At 38.3% G+C, this 19,637-nt stretch overlaps 1 protein-coding gene across 5 annotated transcripts in view; it reads right to left on the bottom strand.

Moving 5' to 3' along the window:
* Window positions 1-19,637, bottom strand: part of bsnb (bassoon (presynaptic cytomatrix protein) b) — a 42,288-nt gene that overhangs the window by 16,710 nt on the left and 5,941 nt on the right. For 4 of the 5 annotated variants that reach the window (XM_077725458.1, XM_077725459.1, XM_077725460.1 and 1 more), the window contains exons 3-4: window positions 14,103-14,870; window positions 426-1,175 (exon numbers count right to left, since the gene is read on the bottom strand). In XM_077725458.1, coding sequence (XP_077581584.1) covers window positions 426-1,175; window positions 14,103-14,870 — 1,518 coding nt within the window. The remainder of the gene's footprint in view (window positions 1-425; window positions 1,176-14,102; window positions 14,871-19,637) is intronic. The other variant, XM_077725462.1, reaches the window with a different exon arrangement.

Below are 19,637 nucleotides of genomic sequence, written 5' to 3'. Positions count from 1 at the left end.
TAAATTTAGGAGGAACTGAAAATTTATACAATTAAATTATAAATAGGGATGTCCCTGGTTAAAAATTGGCTTGAAATTTGTCATGAAGCATGGTGGTGGTAGGATCATGCTTCATGGATGTTTTTGTTTAGCTACAGTTCAGGCCGTTGCATTAAGGGTTTTGTGTTTTAAAGACCCTTAGAATGTACAACACATTTAAACAGGGCTGGTTAGATATCAACTGTAGATCAGATTGTCTAAGAGAAGGTAGGTACGTAATTAATTATTCATTCACAAATAATGATGATGATAATGGGTGATAACATCAATATCAGCGAGTATGAGTCGAGGATGAAAATTGACTTAATATAACAAGCAAAGCAAAATAATATTCAAAAATGATGAATTGAAGGAGTGAAGAGAAGGCGAGGATTCAAGCAGCTCACGTCTCGATGTCTTGACTTCTGCTGATCTTCTGCTGTCTTCGTTTCTTTTGGTGAAGTGACAGCCTCTGATAGGGCTTTCTTTGGTGAGGCCTTGACATCCTCCTTTACAGATTTAGGAGGGCCCTTGGTCTTTTCCTGGCTTGCCGTCTGTTTGCGTACCTGAGGTGTAGCTGTGGGTTTAACCTGTGTAGGGGTTGTTTTTGATGACATTGTCGAGGCCTTGGAATTGGGTGCTGCTTTAGGGATGGAAGCAACCTTGGCACTAGATAATGCACGATTAACCTGAGCGGTGGACTGAGCAGATCCCTTTGCCAGAGATTGCCCTTTAGCCTGGCTCTGTACTCTTGTTTGGTTACCAGACTGAGCTGGACCCTTATTTTGTGCAGGGCCTTTACTTTGAAATTGTCCTTTACTCTGGGTAGGGGGTTGTCCTTGACCCTTGTTTTGAGATACTGATAGCTTGGCTGGGGCAACAGATTGATTAGAACCCTTGGTATTAGGGGAAGCCTGTCGTATCCCCTTGGTTTGGGGGGACTGCTCAGATTGTTTCATAGAAGAAGGAGGGCCACTTACTTGGGGACCAAGTGCTTTCTGTTGCTGTTGAGGACCTGTGGGCCTTGGCCCTGAATGTGGAACACCGTCCTTCTGCTGAGGTGGTTGCTGATTGGATGCTGCAGGACCTGGAATGTCTCCCAGACTTCCTGACAGAGCCCTCTGTGTCTGGCAGTTCAAACAGAGCCATTCTTGTTTCTAAAACACAAAAGACAACAACAACAATGAGTACAGTAAGAAATGTGAATATTTATCTTTGACAGTATTGGGCACCTTCAAACATGATAAACAGAGGAAGAATGCTATATTAATACAAATTCAGATACTATATGTCATGATAGTCTTGCCATTAGAACCTTAACAGTGAGTGAATAGCATCTGCTGTCGAAGACTGCACATTTTCTTCTGTTATTTGCAAAGGGCATTATATGCCTTTGTGAATATGAATACTGGCACAGCTCATTGACTGGAGGAAGAAAAAAAATAGCCAAAGATGGCAAATTGAACATATACACAGATTGAATGTCAAGTCAATGCAGCAGATCGATGAGGCAGCTCAATGAAATGGGATAGTTATATTACAGGTTATGAAAGATGAAATGAGAGGCGGCAGCAGCATGTTTGTAACCCTGCTCTCTGTTTCTAAAAGAATCGTGTTTGCCTGAGGTTCTGAAGAGGCAGTCTGTCAAGACTTGCATAACAACACAAAACAAATTACTCTAGCACATGAAAACATATTGAGGGTTTATGACTCTTAATACTGACGACTTTCTGAAGATAAGCACACATTTAGCCTTGTATGCCCTCAATGTAACAAAATACAGTATTCAGTATTTTAATAAACCCTAACCCAAACATGTTTCTCGGGTCTTGGGTTCAAATCCAGGTCTTTCCACCTGTGATCGAACTCTCGATTCCAGAACTGTGAGGCCGATGCGCTATCCACTCGGTCTATGATTAAAAGTAACTGGCAGGCTAAACAGACAGACTTGCTTTGCTTTCTTCTCTAGTGCTCCACTGTGCAGCTATATATAAACAGGTACACTTTCAGAACTAACCATCTGTGCTGGTGCTTTCACACTTAAAAGACATTCTGTGTAGAAATTCTGGGGAGCCAGTTTTGCTATGTGACCCATATTATATACATTGTGTGTTTTCTACTACTGTAAAAAAAACATTATTAAAATGTAAGACAAATCAAATGTGTTATTTATTAGGAAGAAGGCAGCTGCAACATAACTATACTAACATAAGTCGATGTACATTAATAAAAGAAAAGATTTCAAACAATAAAATGTAGCATGATTATTCCCCTTATGCTTCTCAAAGGGTGCTAAATTACATAATGGTGATGACTATGCAATTCCTGCTACTGAGCTGACGTGCGGATACGTAATGCATTTGTGCGCCTCATTACAAGGCTGCCCTCTGGTACTTTGCGTATGCAAAGACAGCACATCAGCGTATGTGAAAACTCAGGGCTGTGGTATCTCAATAGAATTCACTTTGAGCTGGGATCAATCTTGGGAACTGAAATCAATTTTTCTGTCCTTATCCTTGGGGTAACCTGTTAAGCTCACTATGTCCTTTCTTCTACAATAAAAGGGCAGCTTTTCTAAAGAAAAACAACATTTTGTGGCCTCAGGAAAAAGATTTGCCTGCAGAAAGAAAGTGATACAATGTTTAGTACTGTTTTTTTTAATTAAAATTATTACTTTTACTGTGTTTTATAATCCGGTGCTCCTTAAATAGGAAACATATTTCTTTTTATGACACCTGCAGATATAAAAAAGTGGAAGGAAATTCCTTTGTGCAAAAGAGCAAAAAAATGTTAATGTGCCTGTGTATTGCATAAAACATTGGATACAACATAGGTCATATAGTTCAATGCAGAAAAGCACTAAACACTAAACCTGCTGTGTGTTAATCTTCTACTCTTCCCACCCATGGAGGGTGCCAGAGAGTGCAGAGTTCCATTAGAGGAGGTGGAACCCTGTGAGGGCACACACGCCCACATGGTTACATTAAACCACAGTGCAGTGTGAGACAGATTTGAGGAACCTGCAACATATTCCACCTGGGAGAGACCTTCCTCTATTCATTCATCTTCTGCTTTTTTTCCATGCACTATTAGTATTCATAGTAAATCTTTTTAACTACAACACATATGAGTTGATATTTTCTTATGGAAGCTACACAGCATCAGTGTTGCCTCTGTAATATCAGTCAAGTCACAGCAATAGGCAGGAGCCCCCTGCGTGTCCTCTCTGCCAGTAACCAGACTGCAGACTGTGAGCAAGAAATGTCAGCTGTCATTAAATACAAATGCAAAGTTCAGTAACTATGACCATTATAGCTTCTAACCAAGAGAGAAAGAAAACCTCCATTTGCGATGGGAGAAACAATGGCTGGTGTTTTTCAAGAAATATAAGTGTCAAATAATCATTAGGAAATAAATCATGGATGTATTGGTGATTGGTTTAATTTAATAGCCACCCCTCTTGCAGAATTTCCACCTTGTGCCAAATCCTGTTATGTATTGTTGTGAGTTTATGGACGGTTTATACGCTTTTGGCCTATTGTGTTCCTTGTGGTTTCCCTTCCTTTGTGTGACCAGCTGTGTGTACTTTGTAATGAACCCCTGTCTGTCTATTAAAACCCTGTGTGTTTATCACTCTTTGTGGGATTGTCTGCTTTGTCTGCGTCATACTAAGTTGCCATGTCCTATTCCAAGTTCCCCGTTTCCCCGTGTCTTCCACGTCAGTTTTTCACCACTATCACTTGAGCGCACAAAAAAAGGAGCTAACAACTTTCATAATAGCTCCAAGCATAAAAAAAACCTTCACAATTTGTATAGAATAAAGCACAACCAACAATGCCAAACAGGACTTTAGAATTCACTTGAAAAGCAAAGGTCAAGAGACCAGGAAGTCAATAGAAATATCACATAAAACTGCCTTTTAAACTTAAAAAAGTACCAAAGTGTCAACATAAACTCTCTCTTTAAATCAACGTAACTGTATCAATTGCCATTTGAATGTACAGCCATTTACAACTACCAAGAGCACAGTTTGATGCGTGAATGAGCACATGTCACAAGAGTGTGCAAGGCTATGCCATGCAATACCCTAACTGCAGCTGTGACAGGTCCGCTAGAGTCAGCAGGTATCTAGGTCAACCTCCTGCGACTCCTCAATGGGGACACGTGCCCAGGCCTGTGGATTAAAGCGGAAATGAAGGATCATCCAGACAACAAGCAGCACTCAAGCACAGGCGTAGTCACTTCTATGCAGCGTGGTCAGGCTCATTAGAGATGAATAATAATAAAAAATCCATTGAGCTAAGCTGAGGAGAATCCTTGCAGGGCCATTTATGTAATCCTAAAAATGGCGGTTGTGATAAACCGGTGTAATTTCCAAGAGCTCTTCTACAGGTACCTGAGAAACATTTTGAGTACAGATAAATGTATTTTGCAGAAAGTTGCAGAAATAATGAGAATGTTCCGATAGGTCTTAATTGTATTCAGACTATGTTTTAAAGTAAATACTAGACAAGTGATCACCAACTTTGAAACTCAGATCTCGGGAACTAATAAATGCAAAGGTCAACCAGTCCTGTTTAATATATTATTTTGTTTGCACATTTCATTAAAATACCTTTTTTAATTACATGGTACATTTTCCTGTGGTGTTAGTGTTATGAGTAGATATGAAAAAGCTTGGTTGCTTGAGGGTTAAACATCAAGATTGTTCAGAATGTGTTGTTTTTTCAGAAAATGAGAAAATAGGACAAGGCAGTATTTAGGTTATGAGGATCATCCTTTCTGGTGCAAGTGAATTATGTACTCAGGTTTTTACATTACAATTTAGCAAAACAATATTTTTCAAGTGCACTCTCACTCTGCACATTATGTCACTTTTGAGAATGGAAAAAACAACAACTGAACTTTCATTTGTCATCAAGTGTGTGTCAAGATTTGTTTGTTTGTGTGTGTGTGTGTGTGTGTGTGTGTGTGTGTGTGTCTGTGTGTGTGTGTGTTTATTGTCCCTGCAGGGATTGAGCAACACAGATTTCTCTGCTTCTTATTTATTCATCATGCCGCTCTCAATTTGCTTAAGGATTGGGCAACAGGTGTTGTTTATGCACAAAAAACTGCAGAAAAAAAGACAATAACTAGTATAAATTACCTAAGTTTGAAAGATCATTGCTCAAATAATTAATAAGCGAATCACAACATTTGTGAATTATGATAATGGGGAAAATAATGTTAAAAGTAAAAATAAATAAGAACAATGTATTTGATTGTATTTGCGAAGGAGGTGATGCTTCTTAAAAAAACCTGAAAGTTCAGTGATTAATTGTATTTTCATTATCAGTCTTCCGTTAAAAAACACAAGCCCAGTTTAGTTTTGTGATTGCAACTTTATCATTGATCATGCAGCCATATTTCCTGAGTCGCTGTCCTTTCTCCTTCTTTGCAGCTTTAATTAGCATCCAGGCTAAATGGCAAAGTGATAACAGAATGTGGCTGAATGTGCACCTGTCATTTGTGTAGTTTTCTCAGTAACATTGGAGCCTGGCAGCTCACTGAGATGAAGGATTCAAACGTGTTTTTTTTTCTATATTCACACGGGCCAAACCTCTATCCACTTATCTCATTTCTAAAATGTTATCAAAGCTGCAAACCAATATTATGCAATGGTGGGCAGATACATCCAACAGGCATGCTTTGGCCAATGTGTTTTTCCTCAGGACCTATTAATCGACCTGTCTCTTGTTCTGCTCTTTTCTAATTGACAAGCTTCTAAAATTAAAACCGGAGTTACATCTCATCCATCACAGATAAGATGTGTCTGTTATCCGCCTGACATGTGCGTATGCATCGCCCACAGGATGCAAACGGAACAGCTGTGTTCAGTCGCTTGGCACTTGAGATATTATTGCAATTTCACACGAGATCACTGAGAGACATTGAATGAGATTGGCAAGGTATAGAAACACACAAGTCGCGTACAAACCAACCATCAGTACCACATTTCCTACAAACCAGTGTACCCTAAAAACCCTCACTGGTAAAATACAAAGCTCTGGAATGATATTTCATTCTCTTTATTGAACGTAAAACAGTTAAACAAACGTTAATAAAAATCCGTGGCCACCACTGACTGTGATTTTTCTCGTTTCTCTCTCTCACCCTCGACAGCAAACGTCAGTCTGATTGGACCAAGTGTAATTAAATGGTAACTTCCATCTACCACAGAACTCATCTACTCATCAATTGCAAACTATCTAAGTATGCCAGCTGGCTCAGTCATTTTTGCAGCAGCAAAAGCTTTTATACTAATTTGACATTAAATCATTTTTGCCACTGACTTCTGTCTGCATTTGACAACTACTTGAGTACTGCTAAAGATTTAAATGACTTTTACTGAAGTAGAACCATAATATTTCATCTGTTGGTTCAAAGCCCACACATAGACACGAAGAATCAGTGTGGAAGGCAATTTCCAAGAGTCCATTTTATACAACAGATCTATGATCTGCCCTGTGAGGCTTGTATATACTTCTTTGCGTCACGCTTGTTTTGACCTTCCACTCCAGTAAACTAGCTTCTTCTCTGTCATTTAGAGGATTTAGAGGATGAGCGGTATGCCACTAGCACGCTGCCCTAAAGGGTGTGCAAAGGATAACGCCTATTGGTGCGAAAAAAATTCTCCAATGCAGTATACACGCAACCAATAATGCAAAAAAAAATTTAAAAATCTTTTTCAAAAGTAGGTCCCAACCAATCACAAAATATTATATATGTATACATTTATTTAAAACAGTGCTGCTTTTGTTTAATCTATTTGAACTTCCAAAATTATGCATGGTAGGCTGATTAGACACTCTAAATTCCCCCTACGTATGGGTTTGAATGTGCATGGTTGTCCGTCTCCTTATGTCCTGCGATCGGCTGGCAGGCTCAGTATTCAGCATTCACTGACACACCCAAAAGTAGTACATCTCAATTGAAAAAATTGCACTTGCTTGCGGCTATAAACTCGGCAGACTCAAGCATATCCGCTTCACAGAAACAGTGGATTGGCCAATGCTTGGTGAAGAAAATGTACTCATTTACCTTTTGCCTATCATGTTATTGTTGTCGTAGTAGAGCTTAGAGCAACAGCCAGCCCATCACTAACTGATCTGGTCAGTTGCCCGACAGCTGTAGCACAGAGAGATTAGCAAGGGGTTAAATGTAATATGTGGGCGATCAGTGAGTTTTATCTCTCTGTCAATCTCATGACCCTCTCATCAGAGCTTTCCCTTTGTCTGTCTATCCACTAATATACACAGCCACGCACCTCTATTCCATAATCTCAAATTTAGTTGCATGCCTTTTAGTTTTTTGCAACCTCTGAGCTAAGAGCACCGAGAACACTCAAAACGAACCACCATTTTTCCCTAATGCTCGCATTAGTGAGTAGTTGCTTGCCTGGGGTGCTGCAGAAAGAAGGGAGGGGGCACACCCATCAGGCAGATGAAATGATGTGTTGAGACAAGACAACCCAGAAGCAAGGGTGGGAGAAGTGCTCCAGCCCACCTCTGTGGCTCTGACAGCGAGAATAGACATGGCGCTACCAGGGGCCCCTGGAGCATCACGAAAACTCGTTAGCATAGCCACCAGGCCTTGAAGATGATGAGTTTTGAAAAGGTGATTAAGCCAATGCTGAGGTCCTTGTAGGCCTCATAGAGACAAATTCCCTAAAAAGGTAAGAGGAGAATGGCAGAGACATAAAGACTACACCAGGGGTGTCCAAACTATTCCACAATGGGCCGCAATGGGTGCAGGTTTTTATTCCAACCCAAAAAGAGGACACCTTTTCATCAATCTGGTTCCCTAAAAGTGCAATCAGTGGATTACAGTCAAGGTGTTCTTGTTTTTTTTGCAGGAATCTCATTGGTCCAAGTGCTGGATCGGTTAGAACAAAAACCTGCATCCACAGCGTTCCTCGAGGACCAGTTTGGCCACCCTTGGACTACAGCAAAGGATACGGTTGGGATTGGTAATTTAAGTTCTATGTATATGCTTCTGGGATAGTCATTCATCAAAAGGGTTGCAAGTGCAGCCAGACAGGGAACAGGTGGAGGTTGGCTTAGGAGACATTTGTGAAAAATGAACTGCATGCTACACTGAGGCTTAGTAGAAGCAAGCACATAAAAATGTATTTGCAGTGTCAAAATGTGCAACTTGTGCATTTTCCTCTTGGTTATAGATTTCTTTCACATAGGAGCACAAACACTACAGCTGGCACAAATACATGTACATTCAGAATCACTAAAACATGGGTGTCCAAGCCAGGCCTCGGGGGCTGCAGTTGGTGCAGGTTTTCATTCCAACCCATGAAGTGTAAACATATTCATACATATTCTTTTGCTGCCCCGTCCCAGATTTTTAGAAATGTTTTGCCGGCCTCCAATTCAAAATGCCAAGAAATGTTGGTCAATCAGATTGCAGATTAAATATGTCGTTTTATATTCTGTTGGAAAGAATACAATTAAGAAGGGATTTGCTGCCTGGTCTTTTCTATTTTTGTTTGTTTTACACAACAGCCCAACTTCATTGACATACCTTATTATTCAGCTGTGAAGACATTTACTGGGATATAAAGGAACTATATTGCAGTTTAGATGAAATAATTGACAACCCAGTTTCATGCCAGGATGCCAGATATGAGCGTGAGCATCATTTAAGCCACAAAACCAGCATGCCATCTGTGCTGGGTGCCACATAATGTCAACAGGAAACTCACTCCTGAACATTGCATTGTGCTTTTCTTGTTTACAGCTGAGGCAGAAAAATACTTTAAAGACTTATTTGCATTTGGATTCCTAGTGGAATTTCATTTTAAACTTCCATTCAACCCTATTCTAACACAATTTACAAGACTTCTATTTGTATAATCACACAACAAGGCATGCTATTCTCCAATGACACTTATTTTTGTGGGTGGAGCATTACAATGTTGTGTAGGTTAAGCAATGTTCCCCCTCAACACAGATTAGAAAGACTCTAGTTCTTAGTTCCTTCATCAAAAATCCCCTCCTACTCACACAACACACACACATCCATGCACATTATACACTACAGTATGGCTCTTTTATTATTATTATATCCAAATCACCTCCTCCAACATTATCACATTATGTGCAGAGGTTTTAAAATGCCCTCCCTGCTGTTGCTGCTAAAAACAACACTGCTCACAGTGGGATAAGAGCGCTAAGCATCAACGTTGCAATGTCAACAGAGAGCAATAGAACCTCAAGTAATTGCAGACTCAATCAATGTCATCTGAAAGTAGTCTTCAAATAACCAATGGCATTGGAAGGAGAAGAGTGCTGACAACAAGGGGATGTGAGTGCATGTGCATATGTTGCCAATTGATATGAGACAAGTGGGGAAGCAAACAAGGCATTACAGTAAATAATATGGCCAAATGGAATGTTTTTCTACGTAATATATTGCCATTATAATAGAGGAAAATGTCCAAATAATTGACTAAGAGCAAAAATAAATCTAAAAAGTAACAGAACAATGCAACAGAGTATAATTCTGTACTTCTGGACAAATTTGGCACATTTGAATGAAAAGAATAGAATGTGTGTGGACTATCTGAGGTTTTGTAGAGACAATATTGACAAACAGTATGATTCTGATATTCCAATATAATCTATACCATTCACTACTATCACTACTAAGATTAATGCAAAATTCAAATTTCCCCCAAAGGCAATACAATTTCTGCAGGGGCTGCCTTATTTGCTCCATATAAAATGCCCAATAACTGCACTCGCTGTCGAAACATAGTACAATATATTCATTTTTAACTCATCAGAGCACGTCGTGCTATTATCACTAACCTACCCTAAAGGTTGGGCAGTACCAAGCTTTACAAAAGATTATTTGATATTATAAGAAATGTGTTTTTAGAGCAAAATGCTCGGAAGAACTTTCTTTTGTTTTCTGCCACGGGACAAAATTGCTCTGCCAGCACATATACAATCAACTCAACAATATCCGAATACAATCTGACAGTAGAAGAGAAACGGGCCCGAAATTCGCCCCGAGCACCAATATTTCTTGTAAAAGTCATTAAATGGCCTCATCCTGTAGTTTGAGGACACACAAATAAAAGTAGAAGCAGTCATACTAGTATAGCTAGTCTTTCATCCCGTTTTCAGGATTATTATTTTTTTGGTTGCAGTAGCAAGACAGACACAAGACACACAAGACATTGTAGAACTAGGTAAAAAACTAGAGCCACATACAGGGGACCTTCTGGAGACTGAGACTGAGGTTACTGCACAGTCCCTCAGTACTCTGGAGGTTTTAAAGATCATCTTCCCCGTCTAGATCCTCCTAGGGAAGATATACACTACCTTTACTGAAATTGGGTGTACTAGTTTCTTGAATTTGGCACCATGCGCAAGCTGGCTCGCATAACAAGCAGCACATAGAGAAGTTAGAATAAGTATCAAAAGAAGATACAATGCTGTTTGAATTGGTGATAGTGTATTATCGTCACTTTGGGAGCAGCCAGCCTGCGCACGGCAGGCTTGGATGCATGATGCCGCCAGCCATCTGGCTTTGGAAGGGACTCCTGAGGGAGAAGCAGGTCAGTGCCAATCTTCAGAAAACACTTCCAGGAGGTTTGAGAATTGAGAATGACATGTTCATCAATACTAGGCTTGTTTGTGAGAATGATTTCTGCGTTTTTATACAGAGTATATAAAGCAAATATATGCCTTCCATTATTGCATTAAAAAACTGATGACTGCATACAATAACTAGGGTTGTTATGCTCTAATGCATGTTGTTAACTGTTTAGGATAATCACATAATTAGTTGAGGAAGCAGTGTCAATACTCCAAAAATGTTGTTGAAATAAATTTTATGTTTAAAAGATGGATTTACTTCCATACGATGTGGTATATAGAGGCTTTAATTAAATTTCATCATGTGCTAAACATTTACTGTCCTGTAAAGCATTCTGAGGGCTTAATATGCAAACTGAGAGGAAGCATAGTTATTGCAGTTGGTGTTAAATAATACAAAGTGCTCTTACTTAGACTATCATTATCTTTTCACAGCTGAGCATATTAAAGAAGGAAAATACTCTGCTGGACTTATAAGTCTAATGCACCATATAAAATTTAAGGTTTTATGTATGTATGTATGTATGTATGTATATATATACATAAATATATATATATATATATATATATATATATATATATATATATTTGTATATATATATGTATATATATATATATATATATATATATATATATATATATATATATATATATATATATATATATATATATATATATATATATATATATATATATATATATATATATATATATATATATATATATATATATATATATATATATATATATATATATATATATATATATACATATATTTATACGATCCATTATATTCTAATGGAAAGGCACATAGACAAACACATTGACCTTAAGTGGCATGAGAAATCAAACACAACTCTCTCTCTTTCCCTCTTCTCCACACTGCATGAACTATTTATAATGTTCTCCCTCATTGAATAATTGATGAACTATGTTTGTCTACATATTTTCATCTACTCAGAGAAAAACTCTGTCTTTTTACTAATGATGTTTTAAGTGTCTCAGCCCTTGGGTCTATATCTTAAAAGCTTTGATCATGTCTTATTTGTGCACCGTTGTGGACGAATAATGGTATGGAAAAACATTCAGGTCAACTGAATCATGCATTATTATATCAAGCACACATTTCAATATACCGGTAAGATGTTTTTATAATAGAGAGCCAAAGTTTAGCATTCACTTGGCTTTATCTGCTCGCCTCGGTTCCTGAAAGGATGAAGATTCATTTATCACATTGTACACTTGAGGGAATAGAAAAACAAGACATGGTTGCTCATAATCTTCTTGAGAGGCGTAACATAGACGGGACTTTCAACACAAGGACAACTCATATATTGTATAAGCCACATATAACTTTGGGCATTAATTGATGAGGAATATTCTGCAACGCAACCAAGTCAACCCCAAATTCCTTTTCTCAGATTTTCGCTTTCCATTTATCACCTCGATCGCATCTCTCCTCCTCCGCTCGTTTTCTCCACAAAGATGTGCTGGCACTCATCATCTAGTCACAGATTAAAGGAAGGCTTGCCAAAAATATGTCTCAAGATGAATTATGCATGTCTAAACACATGAAATAACTATACTTGTGCACGTATTTTACGTATCAGTCAAACGCCATTACGACTGTCATACTTTTGTTAGTTTGGTATAATTTATTGTCTGGGGAATTTCAATAACAAAATTTATTCCGCTACTTTTTTTTTGCCTTGTATCAAAACTAATACTTTTTCACAAACTGCAATACTACAGTTTCTACACATATTTATGAAATGTATTTTCCTTTCTAGAAACAATCATGATAACGCACAATTGAAAACCCATTCGGTGGTATAGAGCCGTGCAGAAATTGATATTCATGACACATTTAAATAATGAGTCCATGATGCTGGGAGTGCAAATGAATGTAAATGGGCTATACAAACTAGATGTGCCGCTCATAGCAAGCTGTGGAAATAATGCAAGTGTTTTTTTTTTCCAACTGTCCAAAAAAATCCCATTTGAAACGGGCAACTTCAATTTTGTATGCAAGGGATGATAAAAATGTGGTATAGACTGAGCCGAGTGACTTTTGCATTGGCTGTGTCAAACAAACTATGGAAATAAAATGGATTTGAAATTCAAAACCTTGTCTCACTTTCTTACCTGCCACTTTACTTGGAACAGACAGAACGCATTTCACAGCTGTATAGGATAATGCACCGTTTTCTGGAATGAGCTTCAGAATGAACCAAATGGAGCATATAAAAAACAACCCACAAAATAACAGAGTAAAAGTCATCTAAAAAGTTTGCAAGATTGTTAGCTGATAAGCAGGGAAGCGTGAAAGAGGCGTCTGGTAGAACAAACCATTTTGCTGTTTCCATAGTGATATATGAATGGTCTGTCCTGGTGCTTCTGACAACCAGACTAGATGGGCTTGTCACAAAGAAATGCCTTAGAGAATGCCTGTTATTTTTGCTGTCATTGAACGAGATTGTATTTGCATAATTTGACATGTTTATAATCTTAGCTTCTCGAAGTTGATGTACAATCATAACGCTACTAGCGGGAATTGAGCCCGCACCTTCCCACACCGAAGTCACGACTAGAGTAATTAGAACATCAGGCGACTAAAGTCTAAAATGTTCTCGCAAATCAAGCCCATTACTAGCGAAGGGTGTGTTTAGAGACTATAATATGAACTAAGCATGCACAGATACCAAGTTGAATTAAGAGGGTGCGATAATAGAACACCTACTCTAAGCGGCAATGTCATCATGATGCACTGAGGTGTGGAGCGAAATGAAAACGTCACTTTTTTATTTTTATTAAGAAGATAAGAAGCTTGTTTGTTCCCTATCTCCCACCTAAAAATCCATAAAAATCTGCTCTAATATTAAATCTGCAGGGTACAAACTGAGAGAAAAAAAATAAAGGCTTCTCATCCGAAAAAGATAGTAATTATCTTAGGATATAATAAGGGGAATTAGATCTAACTGCCCGTAGGTAGCTGGGATTGGGATACGCTGCAGCACCCCCGCAACATGTGAGGGTAAGCGGTTCAGAAAATGAATGAATGAACAAATACTTTTGGTAGTTTTAAAATTTGCCTGATTATTGACATTGACTGATCAATTGTTATACCGTACAGTACATCTAAGTGTTTTATTATAAATTCCATCCAATGATAACCTGTATATTCAGGTGGATTATCTGTGTCACTAACGAGACATGACTCAGACAATTCCACAAAGATCTTCTGATTGAGCATGAAACGAGCAGAAGCAAGCGGAGTAAAAAAAAAGAAGCAATTGCCTTCTACATTGCGGCTATCCAAGCAATTCATCATCCTCATAGAATTTTACCATTTTGTCATTGACAACTGCCAGCCACAAATTTACAACTACATGTCCTTGTGGGATAAAATAGGACAGATTTTCTTACCTCAACTAGGTGTGGAGTAGGGTTGAATCCACACTTGTTGCACACCTTGGAGTGGCATTGGGTACAAGTGTTATAGTTGGGTTGTTCAGTTGTGTTGCCAATGTTAAGGAGCATCTTGCAAAGAGGACATGAAACTTTGGGTTTGGAAGAGTCTGGAGGCGTGGTTTGGTGCTGAGGTGGAGATCGAGACCCTTGTTGAGTAGATCGAGGTTCTGAATGTTTAGGTGCCCCAGGTCCTGGACCATGTTGTCCACCTGGTTTGGGGGCCTGTTTTGCGGGTTGCTGTTGGGGTTGAGTGGTTTCAGATATAAGTGTAGTGGCTTGGTTAAGAAGAGAAGCACCAAAGCCAAATAATTTTCCAAAAGTCTGCTCGGGAGGAGGTGGTTGTCGGGAAGGAGAGCTGCCTGCGCTTCGTGTATGGTCTTGGCGGGGGTGGTGGGTTTGGTGGACGGGGGTGTTCCGGGACAAATCGGGCTGGGATGGCGCTTTGGCCATGCCAGGGAGAGGCACTGCTCCTGGAGGCAACTTGATTTGTTGCTGAGCTGGGCCAGTCTGTTTTGAAGTACTACCATGATCTTGGTGTTGCGGTCCGGGCCTAATCTGGGGACTTGTCTGTGGGGTCAGCTGAGAAGAAGGATCTGGTTTGAGTTCTGGTTTGGCAGCATGAGAAGGAGAGTTTATCTGTTGTTGACTTTTGGAACGTGGTGTGGTCATATCCATACCCAGTGCTCTCTGCATCTGACAATTCAGGCATAGCCACTCCTGCACCTGAAATAAACATGGGAAAAAATTTATGGTAAGTGAATATCCAGGAAGTGATGGATTCTGTCCACTGAGCAAAGATGTAAATGGGGAACTTTTAATTTCAAGAGACAATCTCATCAACCAAATTTATATAACTACACGCAGTATGGACAGTATAATAAAGTAGAACCAAATATCCCCCCTCTATAAAAATATCAGCAACAGTTTGTACAGAATTGATTTTGTGCCTGACTTGTTTTCATTTATATGAATAAAATATATATGATAGGAGTACAATATACATATTTAAGTGCAAATAAGGATGTTACAATAATTGTTACTCATTTAATGAATAGGTCAGGATAAGTCACATACACACAGCAGCAACTGAGTCCTTGTCTCGTCTTATGCTGATCTTAAATACAAAGAGTGACTAGGTCATCCTTCTCTCTCTCAGTCAACAATAAAAAATCTTTGAAGTATGCCAGACTGAATGTGGGGCAACAAAACATTATCTAATCAGAGAATCCCAAAAAGAAAATCCTCTTTCTGTCACTGCCATTGTCTCTATTTTTCTTCTCTAAATTACAGTTGGGATAATCAAATAAGTTAAGCTCATTCAGGGGTGAAAAAAAAGGAAAACAGAGATTGCAGCTACAGGGACAGCTACCAACTATTTATCACTTTCATCATGGCTCTGCCTTCATCCGCCTCATCTGGCCATTTCATTTCTCTCTGCATCCTCCTTGTTATGAGGCAATCATGTGGATCTTTATGAAATGTGATCTCTATCAAAGAGAAAACGAACACTGCCCACAATGGCTCCTCATCCTGAGTTTTTTTTCTTTTTACTTCACCATCAATATTTCTGTACTTTATCTACATTCCTCATACTGTATTGCATATTTCCAGTAGAACTTGTAAGCTGTTATTTTATTGTTGTCATTTTGTGTGATTACTAATGTTCAGGTTTATTTTATCAAGGCATGAAATGCAATGCCCGAGAAGTAGATAAATGTCTTAAATTATGAAAAGTGCAACCCAAATATGGCTTAAAGCTTTGGTCCAATTATGACTAAATCGTGATACAGTTGGATATCTAGTGTGCAAACAGTTGTGAACTGGTATAGAGCCAAAAGAGCCAATTTACAGGATATTCTGAGACTAAAACTTACAATACTGTATAAAACTAAATTGATCGATTTGATGTTTTTACTGCTCAGAGGCTGGATTTCTATTGTGTATGTGATGTTTTATATTTTTCTGCTACACGTAGAGCAGGAAAAATCTTGAATAAGGTCATCAAAGAAAGCAATCTTACTGCATCAGGAACTTAAACAGAAAATAATAGGATAAATCTTTCTTTGAGCTCACAATGCAATCGGGTTACATACTTGGAATTCAGCAGCACATTAGTCCCTTTCAAATTAGACCAAAACACATTGAAATTCTTCACAGATGCTTCTTCACTCTCGATCTGCGGTAATCTCTACTTTACTAATGAACTGAATAGTCTTGGTTTATGTGTGAAAATGGGCACGGTCGTTGTGTGTAATAATGAAATAGCTTAAAACTATGCTGATGTGTTGGTGGGACAGCAGGGGGTCAAGGTTTTACTCAGCATACTTTAAAGTAGTCTGAGCGTCTTTTTAATTTTTATAAATTAGATCAATTTTGGTCTATATGGATACTTGCCGTTTACTTTTTACACGTTTCCTTTAGCCGGAATTCGAAATAATGCAATGTATAACTTGGCATTAGACATAAACACATGTACATAGCCAAAAATAAAAAAATATGTATCTAGGTCAATGACAAACAAGCCTCCAAATGTGAAGTCTGTGGAAATTAGTTGATAAATACAACAAAAATCATGACATAGGTTTTCTCTTTATATTTTTTAGCCCTTCTCAACTGCACTGTATAATGAAAAATCTAAATGCAGTGAGTTAGGATAATTAAACCTGCGTCCTAGATTTACATACACACAATTTTCCATGAGACATATTTCAGTGTATGCAAAATTCAGAATGTAATGTCTCATATGAATTCTTGACCCAATTCAGAATGTTTGTCCACTTAAAGCTGCAGCTTGACATTAGAGACGAATCTGCTTAACATTGACATTTACAACATATCAAAGGATAACATGGACTGTCGGACATAAATTATGAAGATATTCTCTTTGAAGTTTGTTCTCTCATTTGCTATGAAATGTTTCTTGGTGAATTACAGTGAAGAGCTATAAAACCATTGCGGATAAAAATCAAACTTATAATTATCTTTCATATATTATCTGCTGTTTGCAACACACTCAAAGACAAAGAAAAACAGCTGTATTCAGATTCTAGTTTCATTCATTTTCTATACCGCTTACAAGGGTTGCTGGGGAGCTGGAGCCTATCCTAGCCAACTATGAGTAGTAGGCGGAGGAGACCCTGATATTGTTGCCAGCCAATCACAGGGCACAATGAAACAGAAACTTCTTTGGCTTACACTCACACATAGAGAGAATTAAGAGAGTTCAACCAGCCTACCATATATCATTTTGAGATGTGGGAGTAAATCAGTATACCCAGAGAAAATCCACACAAGCCCTAAGAGAACATGCAAACTCCACACATGGAGGGATTAAAGGATCTTTACCCCGCAGAGCTTTGTTTTTTTTGTAATAGTCTCCTTTTCATTTCTCGCCATTTGTATACGTATTCCCTTCAGAAATAATGACCAAATACATTCATTTATTCATCAGCAAGACTGCTTTTCCTTGTCAGGTTCACAGGGTGACCAATTATATTCTACCCCAAATACATCTTCTTATCTGTGAGTATATACTGTACTGTATGCAGGTACATATAGCTACACTATGCATATCGCTGTGACTCACACATACACCTTGGTATTACCCCCATTATGTCTGCAGTGACATCATTGGTGCTGTGACTAACAGACCTGAAACTGTCTGTATATTGTTTCTCATTAGCAGATCAGTATGTTCAATAAAGTAATGGGTGAAATAAATAGGGCAGTCCATTGATGGGCATGAACAAATTGTGAGTTAATTGTGTTGTTTCAATTGCATCATGTTGAGCCCAAATGTTGGAAAATATATGTATATTTTTGTTAATCCAACATGTTAATCAGTAATCTTTTGGTAAATTCATGGGAAATCCTTTTCAGCACTGATTGGGTAGGTACAAATTGTCTTTGTAATGTACAGCATGTAAAATAAATAAATCCACAAATGACAATAGAACATTGGAGAAAACCAGTGAACAAAACTGTGCCAAGATTCTGGTCAATAACTGACTTGTTTGCAATAATGATGACAATGGTGATTATTTTCAATAGAGAACAGTGTGGAATTGAAATAATCTGTTCCATATTGAAATGGATGCCAGCAGAACACTGCCAGATTTAGCTAAATTTAAATTGATATTTAGGATTAGTCTTATTAACAGTCAAGTGTATTGAATAATTGAATTTGTGTTATCTTAGCACAATTGACAATATTCTTTTTTATGTATTCTGGGGTTCTTGGGTTCAAATCCAGATTGGTCCACCTGTGTGGAGCTTGCATGTTCTGCATGGGTTTTCCTCTGGGTACTCCAAAGACATGCATGATAGGCTGGTCAGACAATCTAAATTGAAAGTCAGCTAGGATAGGCTCCAGCACCACCCTTGTGAGAATAAAGCTGTTCAGAAAATGAATGAATGAATGATAAGGTGCCTACGATATTTAGCTGTGAGGCAAAAGTCAAATCTCTTGTAAATAGGTTAGGGTGGTAAATCTTCAAATCTCCAGGGGCAGGTCGCTTTCACACTGAGTTGCTCTCTCAGCATCTGACAAGCTCACCAAGGCTGAGCCATAACATCCACCTCCGCAGTCCTCTATGCTGCCATGTTCTCCTCCTCTGCCTGCCATGAGCTGTTCTTTACTATCTCCCTTGGCTGTTCTCCGCACATTTTTCTCCAACTACTGCACACCACCTACCCCTATACTTATTCGCACAAAAGCACACGGAGCGAGACCAACCTCTACTCAGTCTTAGACATATGTCACCTGCAAAGTAATGTGTGAACAAACAGGTGAGCTGCAAATCCCACAGGCACATACCGTTGCAAAGATATAACTGTAATATATAGGAGCAGTCCAAGTAGTAGTGGTAGTAGTATGATTTGGTATTTATCATGGCACGTATTATTAGTTCAGTAGAGTCAACCACCACTACCTCGATAAATGGTTTATACTTTCCTTTGTTAATAGTTCGAAACTTTAAATTTGTTTTCAATTTTAAGCAACACGTTTATTTATTCATTTTTTATCTTATTTATGACCTATTGATTTATGTCTAAAATGTATTTTCCTATGTGTGTATTGTCACCCTCTTGCTACTGTGACAATGAAATTTTCCCGATAACGGGAGAATGACGTTATCTAATCTAGTTCCCCGACAAACTTTACAATTCCCTCATGGTGATTTCTGTGGTTTCTGTAAGCAATATCTGCCTTCCAACTACCATAAATCTTTACTGAAGTCTCGGAAAAGGTCAACAAGCACCAGATGTCAGAAATAGTGAAGCGGTGCGCCTATGGAATATCTTAATTAGACACATGGTACTTTAGGAGCATATCAGTATTGTATTAAATTCAGTTGTTTTCCTTTCCAAAGCCAAAAAAAAACACATCCCAATGGATTTTTAAAATAGGTCTGTATTTTGTAGCTCTTAAAGAAGTCATTTTCATTTCATTTTTCGGGTGTTTCAATAATGTCAACATGTTGTTTAGTG

The sequence above is a fragment of the Stigmatopora nigra genome, chromosome 10 (assembly GCF_051989575.1).
Source record: "Stigmatopora nigra isolate UIUO_SnigA chromosome 10, RoL_Snig_1.1, whole genome shotgun sequence".
Classification (NCBI taxonomy): domain Eukaryota; kingdom Metazoa; phylum Chordata; class Actinopteri; order Syngnathiformes; family Syngnathidae; genus Stigmatopora; species Stigmatopora nigra.
This window is presented reverse-complemented; position numbering and strand designations above follow the sequence as displayed.